The 9,235-nt window shown below is 52.2% G+C and overlaps 4 protein-coding genes across 4 annotated transcripts; 1 reads left to right on the top strand and 3 right to left on the bottom strand.

Annotated features, from left to right (window-relative positions):
- Positions 1 to 606: 606 nt before the first annotated feature.
- K489DRAFT_410275 (uncharacterized protein) lies at positions 607 to 1,892 on the top strand (the record flags this gene model as incomplete). Its single annotated transcript, XM_033607694.1, has 4 exons — positions 607 to 984; positions 1,045 to 1,354; positions 1,409 to 1,736; positions 1,802 to 1,892. The coding sequence occupies 4 exons, from the start codon at positions 607 to 609 to the stop codon at positions 1,890 to 1,892; spliced, it is 1,107 nt and encodes a 368-aa protein (XP_033460265.1).
- A 285-nt stretch (positions 1,893 to 2,177) lies between these two features.
- K489DRAFT_227829 (uncharacterized protein) lies at positions 2,178 to 2,977 on the bottom strand. The gene has a single exon (XM_033599781.1). It carries the CDS (start codon positions 2,646 to 2,648, stop codon positions 2,448 to 2,450), a length of 201 nt encoding a protein of 66 aa, XP_033460264.1. The 5' UTR covers positions 2,649 to 2,977; the 3' UTR covers positions 2,178 to 2,447.
- Positions 2,978 to 3,925: 948 nt separating this feature from the next.
- Positions 3,926 to 6,316, bottom strand: K489DRAFT_357638 (uncharacterized protein). Its single transcript, XM_033602562.1, has 6 exons — positions 5,797 to 6,316; positions 5,568 to 5,734; positions 5,063 to 5,512; positions 4,975 to 5,012; positions 4,829 to 4,924; positions 3,926 to 4,762 (listed from the first exon to the last, which is right to left on the bottom strand). The coding sequence occupies exons 1-6, from the start codon at positions 5,968 to 5,970 to the stop codon at positions 4,056 to 4,058; spliced, it is 1,632 nt and encodes a 543-aa protein (XP_033460263.1). The 5' UTR covers positions 5,971 to 6,316; the 3' UTR covers positions 3,926 to 4,055.
- A 494-nt stretch (positions 6,317 to 6,810) lies between these two features.
- K489DRAFT_431793 (MFS transporter) lies at positions 6,811 to 8,887 on the bottom strand. The gene is made up of 6 exons (XM_033608459.1): positions 8,462 to 8,887; positions 8,173 to 8,367; positions 7,985 to 8,120; positions 7,362 to 7,925; positions 7,087 to 7,311; positions 6,811 to 7,034 (listed from the first exon to the last, which is right to left on the bottom strand). The coding sequence occupies exons 1-6, from the start codon at positions 8,747 to 8,749 to the stop codon at positions 6,949 to 6,951; spliced, it is 1,494 nt and encodes a 497-aa protein (XP_033460262.1). The 5' UTR covers positions 8,750 to 8,887; the 3' UTR covers positions 6,811 to 6,948.
- Positions 8,888 to 9,235: the final 348 nt, after the last annotated feature.

Here is a 9,235-nt window from a genome sequence, read left to right as displayed (position 1 = left end):
CCCTAACCCTAACCCTAACCCTAACCCTAACCCTAACCCTAACCCTAACCCTAACCCTAACCCTAACCCTAACCCTAACCCTAACCCTAACCCTAGGCGAAAAAACTGCCTATACACGACTTAGGGCTACAATATGCACCTACCGCTCAACACGTCGCGCAAACTTCACCTGCATACGGCATTCTTCGAATACTGCACGTCAGCATACTGTAGAAGATCCTATGCCTAGTGCTTCCTTTGAGGACCGATGCGTCGATTTTACCAAACACTTCGTCATGCTCGTAGTATAATCGGCAATGAGTCCACCCAATCATCTTTCACCTGAGGGCTGATCCTTCTTCCCCGCGAAGCAAGTCCCTCGTGTTCGCGGTGTAATAGCTGTGAATCGTCATGCACAATGCACGACCTCCACTAACATGGCTTGCGCCGTGCAGACACAGACCCGTGAGTGCAGGAACAACGCAGATCCAATGGGCTCACAATGACGCGCCCCGCTTTAGCAATGTCCAGGCGTACACCGACGGACCGATGCTATATATGCCTCGAGGTGGCCTTACTTAAGGCGCAACTTCACTCTCTGCAATTTCTTCATTACATAACTGCATAATGAAGCCTTCTCATCTTCTCGTCGTCGCGTTAGCGAACTCCGCTGCCGCAGGCGCGATTCACTCCTTCGCAGCACCAGGAGGGTACAAGTCCACAGGGCATAAGACCGCACTAGTGTCCAAGACCGCACCCGCGGAGAAAGGCACATGGACCTACTACTTCAGTTCTACTTCGACCTCGTATCAGATCGTCGACACTGTGACTTTTGGCGCTCCTACTAGCTACGTCGACATCTACCCTACCATGACCGAGACCGTGACAGCGTCTACTCCATCAACCTACTACGGCTCGACCGAGACTGTTGTCCAGTCGATTCCTGTCTTCGGATTTGTTTCATACGTTACTCCGACGTTGACTGCCCCTATTGTTAGCTTTCCAGTACGTTGCACGTGTGGATGAATAACGCTACAAGGTCGATCTCGATGCTAATGAACACAGACGCCCTCTGGATTCACCCCGATTGCGTCTGAATTCGCATACACAGCTACCCTGAAAGTCCTTACAAGTATTTCCACCGAGACGCTTGAAATGAGAGTCTACGTAGACTCGCCTATCACTACCACCGTCACGAAGACTTTTACCAATGATGCGACCACGACAACCGAAACTACATATACTTCAAGCATCACTGCACCAAGGCAGTCCAAAGCGACGGTAACGCGAACCACTTACGTCATTGAAACAGTCACGTCTACTGGGGTAGTTCTACCTACTCAACATGCAATATGTGAGGAGGAGTCTGGCAATTGTTAGTAACCCTCCCGGGGGCCGGCATGTCATGCGAACTAATTCAAATCTTCAGACGTGGATCATCTCCCCAACGGCATCGACTTCGATGCGTTCTATTACGGGTCAGACGGGCAAAACAACGGCGGTCAAGTCTATGCCCTCGATCAATCAGGCGTATACTTCAACCGAACCGATTCACTCTCAAGTAGGGTCGAGTGTTGCAACTTTGCAATGTCGCAGGGCCTAGCCGCCTGGGGCATATATTTTCCGTACAAAGTCCCGGGCAGCAACGGCATCTGTTACGTCTTCAATGTTCGCGACAAAGACGCGTGTGATCCGAGCGCGGTCAAGTATACGATCGCTTCCAGCAACTATATCACTGCTCCGGGCGCTTCTGCTTTGTAAGTTCGATCCAAACTACAATTCTTGAGGGTAAGGCCTATGACTTACATACGCGCGATTCTAGCAATGGAAAGTGTGGGCGTGTCACTCCTGACCACCATGGAGGGGGATATCACCTGAACGGCGGCGAGTATACGCCCGAAGACTCGCCGTGAGCCAGGAGGATGCATGGAGACTCGTCAAGGTCTCTGCACGGATTTGAAGCCCAGCACACTAAATGAAGAAAAGCCGACGAGTCAGAAAAAGTCAAGACGACGTGCTGGGCGTGAACCGAGTCCAATAGAACGAGCTGAGGATGGGTCTTCGGGAGAGGGTGTTCACAATCAGGCAACAACCTCACATTCTAACCGAATTGAGTGAAAGCCGCTGTCACTAACATTATTATACGATGTGCTGTCTCCGCGTTCCATCCATCATCAAGTCCATTTGCACCCTCATCTTTACGTCGTCATATCGTGGTTTTTACAGAAATACGACCGTTGACGCTTATCGGCATAACGATAGTCCCTTGGAGGCTAACCTGGGCCTGCTGAAGTTCTTTCCTGCGAAGTTTGTACGGGCAGAGACTCCAAATACGTCTCTTTCCCTACGAGAACGCCGTTGAGAGTGCCAAACACCATTGAGACCGTCAAATCAAGTGTTTGTATGAGGTGTTTCGATTCGAAGCAGTCAAATCCATAACTATATTGACGATCTACCGGCTCCACCGGCTAATGGTGCACTTGTTTGGACGGCGGAATGACCAGAGCTGCCGATTGATGAGTGGATCGCTGCCGTTCGGCCTGCGCGGTCGATCCATGTGACGCAGACCTAAGAAAGAGGTGCCATTTGCAGCTTATAGCGCGATGCTCGCTCTTTCGTTCTTTGATGTATCCAGAGGCCGCACTGAGACCACGCACGTAGGCTGACATCGCGGTCAGCGAAGAGTACGCAGCCTGCTTGTCGAGCTCTGATTCCTCGAGTCCACAGTCCCGCTTGAACCCGCTCCATGCGAGATGCTTTCGCGCGAACGGTCTTCAGCTAGCACATGGCTTCGCCGGTCTTCTCTCGGTAGTAGGATTTCTCCTAGAGCTAGGCCTACATGAGGACGCGTTGGGGTAACTCCTTTTCACGATCCAGAAAGGTTCCTTTCAGGTTATCGGAGTGCTTGAGGAAGCCCTAGCCTTTCGCGTTCTCTGCTGCGTTGTCGACAAGGTGGTATTTGTTGAACTCCACGCCCATAACTTCCCGCTATTCAAGCGAAGGGTCGAGGAGAAGGCCCTGCAGCAGTGCTTGACACGGCCCGTCCTTTTTTGCCGAGAGCTTGCAGAGGCCTGCGATGCGAAGGTCACAAGTATCCTCGTGCGAGACCGTCTGAACGTTGTTAACCCAGCCAATCGTCCTCAGTGAGGTGATTGAATCGCGGACCTTCTATGTAAATAGTTAGAGCCGGCCACGCCCAGCTAAGCTCTGACGGGGTCTCAGGAGTGAGGTAGAGGCAGCCTCGCGGGAGTTGAACATATTTGCGATCTTGATAAGATCAGAGAGCAGCGTATAGTCGCACGTCGCCTGGAGGGTCGCTTTTGCATTGTCAATCTCGAGCACTGCCGATTAGCTGACAACCACCACGCTCTGCAAACGGTCGCCCCGGAAATCCTGGAGCAAGAGGCAGATCCGGAGCTCGAGGAATCTTTCCTTTAGGGCGGCGTCGCCTCATAGCACCGCTGGCTCGGGAAGCCACTCTCTCTGACATCGCGGCATTGCGAGAAGACACTCTTTGAGGGTGATCCGCTGCCTTGTAGTAAGCTAGTGCCGGAGCTGAACCGCGCATCATTTAGCGGCAGTTCGGACGATGAAGCAGAGCAGACCCTTCCAGACTCCCTGATATCGCCAGTAGGTCGGCTTTCGGAGCTTGATCAGGAGCGGTCGGTCGGACGTGCAGGGCCGCAACAAGAAGCTGTGGATTCGCACCTGACGGACAGTTTGACCTGGTCGATACACACGTCCACGAAGAATCGCTCGAAAATGCGGTAGAGGACACAGCTGAGCTAGGCGACCGTCAGCTAGGCCGCAGACTCCGGGAGTCAGGCAAGTTTGGCGAGGTCCCGGAGCGGAGATAGAGCGAGGTAACTTGATCAGCAGGTCAGCTCGAGCTAATGGGACACAGCCGTGAATTAGTCAGGCGCAAGGGATTCTGAACGTTTGGACGACTTTACATACACCTAAATATTCAGAGGTCTTCAAATTCGGACCTCATTAGTAGTCTCATTTTAGAATAAGATAAGAAAATGGAGATTGACTGTCTTCAAGGCAACAAAGCAACGTTTCGTATTCGAAGTCTACGATCGCACGCTCGGCTCCTCTCGCCGTGTGGGCTCCTCCACGTCCCAAGCAAACTTCAGGTGAAGTGGCTTTCTCGCATCTTCCATTCCCTTGTCGACATTGCAAAGAAGATACAGACCTAATGCGACAAGCATTACGAAGAGATTTGGCAACATAGGGTATCGCAAGTTGCCTGTCCTGTTCTGGATCACCGCCTGGACCAACGGATTGACCCAGCCGGTCGCAAGATCCAACGTAATCTCCAGCCCGAAGAATAGCGCCTCCGAGCCTCGAGGGATGATCGAGGCGAACATGACGCGGTTAAGCGAGCGGAGGGCGCTGCTCGTGCTCATGAACAAGAAGATGGCCACCCAGAACTCGGCCTGGTACTTGTATCCAATCGGAACGTTCTTGCTGATGCCTAGGCATCCCCAGAAGACACAAATGATGTTGACGACTAGGAAGCAGTATGCCCAGGTCTTGATATGCAGACGGGTGTAGGGAAAGGCGAAGAGCCAGCTGAGTGAGCCCACGCAAGCGAAGACTACCAGCATGAAGGAGTACACTGTGTATGTACCGCTTCCGCGATCAAGACCTGTCGATTCGAAGAACAATGCGCCGAGAAGCTGTAGGAAGTTGCTGTAGCCAGTATTCCAAAGCACCCAGCCGATGCACAGCTTGAATGCTTCGGGGTATTGAAGGAGTGATCGGAACATTTTGTACCCTGAGATTGTTAGTGTTGGAAGTGAAACGAATGCATAGACAAATGAAACTTATGAATAAAACTTACACATGATGCACGGTAGTAGGAGAAGATTGACGCCATCCGGGCGCTTCCGACCTGGTATGCTTGGAAGCATGTAATGGCCCACGGCGCCAAACAGTACTACGAATTGTCAGTATATCAAAACCATGGAGGGCGCGCCAAGGACATACTTGTCAGGCATCCTCCAATCGTGATTGCCAAAAGGAAGCTAAGTCAAATCAGTCAACGTTTTTCCATCCGCTTGGCGGGTATACCGACTTGAAATATCCAGCCTGCACGAAGTTCCCACGAGTATAGGTGATGATGACACCAATGAGCAGAGCGACCAGTGCGCCAACATTCCCTGCAACCAGCCCAAGGACACTAACTTTGCTGCCTTTGAGCAGAGATGCGCTGGGACGAGGGGCGTCATCGAGACGCTGTCGTTCACGCTCCAGACCTGCCGTACGCATGAATATCGGGATGTATGAAGCTTCAGTCACGGTGTAGAGCCCGCTGACAGCATTGATGATGACGTAGAGTGTGGAGAGCGCGTTCAAATATGGATATGACTTGGTCGTGAGTCCAGCAAAAGGGAGGGCTACTGCGCCAAATAGGTAAATTGAGAGCATCATCATTGTTTTGCGGTAACCGGAGAAGTCTGCGAGGCCCGCGGTGAAGATCGAGACGACTCCTTCCACGGCGCGACTGATAGCCCGCAAATAAAGACTGATTGGCGATTGTTAGAACGCGGGGCAGAAAACGGTAAACCTCACACACTCACAGGTAGCTGAGATAATCGATATCAGTCCCGCCGAACTTCACAACGCATTGAATGTTGCCGCGCGTGGCGCAAGGTTTATCGGTGCCTGGCACTCGTCCAACAGCGTTCGCAGCGGCTTGAATGCTCGCTGTTACGTATTGATTGACCATGCCATTCGTCGGACCAGTCTGAAACCAGGACGCTGATATTAGCAGGGACAGTGATTCGTCGCGTGTCAGCTTGAGCTCACCGAGAAGCATAAAATGATCCATGCCCACAAGGCCTTGCGTGTGCTGAGTACTTGCTCGCCCTCCTCGATCTCGCTCTGGCTGGTATTTTGTTCGGGATCGGAGTCAGAGTGTACAGAGGTGACTGTCTCGTCCTTGAGCGCAAGACGCGGCAGCTCAGAGGTTGGTTGGCTCATCGTGCCTTACCGCAACGTGATTTGACCACGAAAATGCTTTACAGGAGCTGCGAGATCGATTGTTTTAATGCAGAGGCATGGAGGCCCTGGTGGAGTCACACGTGAGTTCCACGTGCTGTCGCGAGATCCGTAGTTGCAGGACCAAGGAGCGTGGCACAAAATGACATTGTTGTGTAGTAATCCGACGCCATGGAGATCCTAAATCCGCGCAAACTTGCTCAAACGCCTGCAGCATTAGATCCGCCTTGTGTATAGAACACGTTGGTTTCTAGAATAGGCACAAGTGATTGGCTGTGTCATCCCACGTCAATCCAACAGATCGCATGCAGGGTCCTGCCTATCGTCGGGATCTTTTCGAACTCTAGTAGGCTGCCCCGAGCCCAAAATGTAAATCTCGTTAGCGCTGCGCCCGCGCTGGATGACTCATGATGATTAGCGAACGACTCCAATTGCGTGACCAAGAATGTGGTTGGCCGGAGTTCGCCCGAATGCGCTGCGTCTACAGAAGATGGAGATGAGTTTTGTACAAGCGAGCCCTCCCCATAATAGGCTACAAACCATTTCGCTCACATTGCGCGTCCACAGAGTAACCAAAAGTAGTGGAGACGCCAAGAATTAATTATAACTTTGGAAAGGATTGACGGAGCAAGTTTGCGCCCAATTTGTGTCTGTTGGTGGACGCCATATCCCGTGCGTGCCGCCTCCTCGGGCGCCTGACCGGCCGCGATTTGCCCTGCGCTTCTGCGCCGGTTGACAGCAATTCACGAAACTAATCATCGTCGATTGGCCCCGCGGACCCTACAATCGGGGGCAATGGTCATCAAACAAAGACGAAGTTTTGACCATGCGCACGAGGCGAAATATTCTTTATGTAACAGCGATTTCCACAGGTCTCAACCCGAGTGCTGTGACTGGTTTACGTCGGTTGGTGGCTCAAATTTCCGCTGTCGCGTCAGAGAAAATTGCGGTCGGTATGCTTTACTTTGTAGCATTCTGAACAGACGCCCTTAGTCTCGCCTTCTCGTTCCTTTCTTTTCGCCATCGCGGACCGAAAATGTTCAAAACTGTAGCTCAGCCGTCAGATGAATTTTAGAATGTGTGACCGTAGCCACTTACCGATCACGGCTCCACCGACGACGATCAGGTCGAAGATAGCCCACCCGGTAAAGAACCAGCCTATCCCCATCGATGAGACTAGAACAGGTACGAGTACTGCTGCTACTCCCGCCGCGGGGCTTCGCAGCATATTCCCCAATGCAAAAGCTCCAGCCGCTTGTTGCGGGACACACTCGGATAAAAATGCAGTGGTTGACACGAAGATCCAACTCATTCCAAACCCAGCTATGTGAGTCGTTAGCGTGCTTATACCCAAATAAGTCAGGCAGGCTTACCAAGGAAGGTGGCGACAAGCAAGCCGGCAGGATGAATGGCACGATCAGCAAACCAGCCGTACAGAAGTGTGCCTGCCACACAGACGAGGACACCCCATATCTGATCAACCAAACGGCTTTCCGGCTCTACCTTGTCATCTGCGGAAAGTTTCAGGAGTGTCGCGCGGCGCCAGTCATTTGCGTGCCCACCGATAATGGATCCAGCAATCATCGCAATTCCGATAGCCAGGTACGCTGCACCCACTGCGGGTATACTCCAGTGATAAACCTTGGTAAGCGTGGTAGGTAGCTGAACGGCGATGCAAAAGTAGGTCGAGTAAAGCATTGCAGTGTTAATTGACACGATCCCGATCGGAGGGTATGAGAAAAGCATCCAGTAGCCCTTGATTGACGGTTTTGGTGGTGCAGGACCTCGTTGCTTTTCATCTACCGGCGTGTATGAAAATCGAGGCGGAAGAAGTATCCAAGATGTCTCTGAGAATCTTTGGCAATTGCCCATACGATAGCGAAGTGTTTCCGGTAGCATGAAAACAATCATGAGCCATATTGCGAAGCCGAAAAGGGCTGGACGTTGCTTGCGTTGTCAGTGTCTCGGGTTTCGCTAGTCGATAGCGAGTACTGACCAAGGAATCCAAATATCCATCTCCATGAAGCTTCTCCGCCAAGAGCTCCGCCCAAAACGGGGCCCACGACAGGACCAAGCTGTGGGCCGAGGAGGAAGTACGACATGACCTTCCCGCGATGTTTCGGCTCTGTCACCTGCGAACAATCAGCAAGAAAGATCACGGCACCATGATATTCCAGAACGTACATCGGCGACCGTGCCCGCACCCATCGACACCACAGCAGCCGACCCGAAAGCTTGCACGAGGCGCAAGACAACGAGGGCTCCAAACCTGGCAGGTACTGCGGCGATTAAAGTATTTGCTACGATGAAAATAGCAAGCGACAAGATATACAATGGTCGTCGACCACCGACATCTGCATAGCTGGCCCAGATCAAAGGCTGCGAGAGGTTCAGTAATTTGTGTTGAGCGCGAGGGGTGAGTCAGCCTCCTCGGAGTGGAATGCAAACATGCAGCGTGCCGTCAGGAACGTACCGCAAATGCGAAGACGACCATGAAAGCCGTCACGGTAGCATTGATAGCTGTTTCGCCGACTCCGAAGGCATTTTGAAGGACCGGCAGTGCGGGAAGGTAGATGTTGCCTGCCAAAGGTCCTAGTAGGCCAGCAACAGTTATTGTTGTGAGGATTAATCGTCGTCGGCCGAGTGACAACGCGCTGTATGGTGGTTTAATGATGCTTCTCTGTTCAACCGATTTGAGATCTGTCATGAGAGGGCTTGGAGTCTTGACCTCTGAGGATTGCACGCCTGCCGCAGAAGCCATCGCGAGTGCCTCTTGCGAGTACTGAGTTGGTCAACACAAAAACTTGATCACTGGCTGAGATGCGGTCTGTCGCATTTCCTTTTGATGAATATTTCCGCAGCACGACCTCGCCAAAGTCTACATTCTTGAAAGTTCGCATTGGGCCACATCGGCGAAAGCGAATGACTTTACCCAGTCTGTTCGCTATCTCCGCGTGCGATCAGCGAGGCGCCAACAGAGTTCAGTTCATGCATGAAATTGAGCAGGTTTTGCGCCACATCGATGGAGCGTGAGCACGATCCGCATTTCGCTTAGAATGCACGGGTGAAAATGTTACCTTTTAGCGAGCTCTAGCTTGGCAGACAACCATGCGCGAGCATCGGTGCATAATCGTGCCGCAAAAAAGCGTGGGACCTCCAAAGCTCCGACGGATGCCATCTCCTCCTGGCGCAACGCGTCATCATAGGAATAATTCCATAATTGTGTAGCGGCGAAGTGACTCTATAC

This window comes from Dissoconium aciculare (genome assembly GCF_010015565.1).
Source record: "Dissoconium aciculare CBS 342.82 unplaced genomic scaffold K489scaffold_6, whole genome shotgun sequence".
Classification (NCBI taxonomy): domain Eukaryota; kingdom Fungi; phylum Ascomycota; class Dothideomycetes; order Mycosphaerellales; family Dissoconiaceae; genus Dissoconium; species Dissoconium aciculare.
This window is presented reverse-complemented; position numbering and strand designations above follow the sequence as displayed.

Excerpts from the sequence above, each read along its gene's own strand:
- K489DRAFT_227829 (XM_033599781.1), bottom strand. The coding sequence starts at position 2,648 with ATGTCAGCCTACGTGCGTGGTCTCAGTGCGGCCTCTGGATACATCAAA.
- K489DRAFT_357638 (XM_033602562.1), bottom strand. The coding sequence starts at position 5,970 with ATGAGCCAACCAACCTCTGAGCTGCCGCGTCTTGCGCTCAAGGACGAG. Across the intron at positions 5,513-5,567 it reads ATCGATTATCTCAGCTACCT|TCTTTATTTGCGGGCTATCA; the intron begins GTGAGTGTGTGA and ends ATCGCCAATCAG. Across the intron at positions 5,013-5,062 it reads GTGCAGGCTGGATATTTCAA|CTTCCTTTTGGCAATCACGA; the intron begins GTCGGTATACCC and ends GATTTGACTTAG.
- K489DRAFT_431793 (XM_033608459.1), bottom strand. The coding sequence starts at position 8,749 with ATGGCTTCTGCGGCAGGCGTGCAATCCTCAGAGGTCAAGACTCCAAGC. Across the intron at positions 8,368-8,461 it reads TGGTCGTCTTCGCATTTGCG|CCTTTGATCTGGGCCAGCTA; the intron begins GTACGTTCCTGA and ends AACCTCTCGCAG. Across the intron at positions 7,035-7,086 it reads CGTCGGTGGAGCCGTGATCG|TTTTGAACATTTTCGGTCCG; the intron begins GTAAGTGGCTAC and ends GCTGAGCTACAG.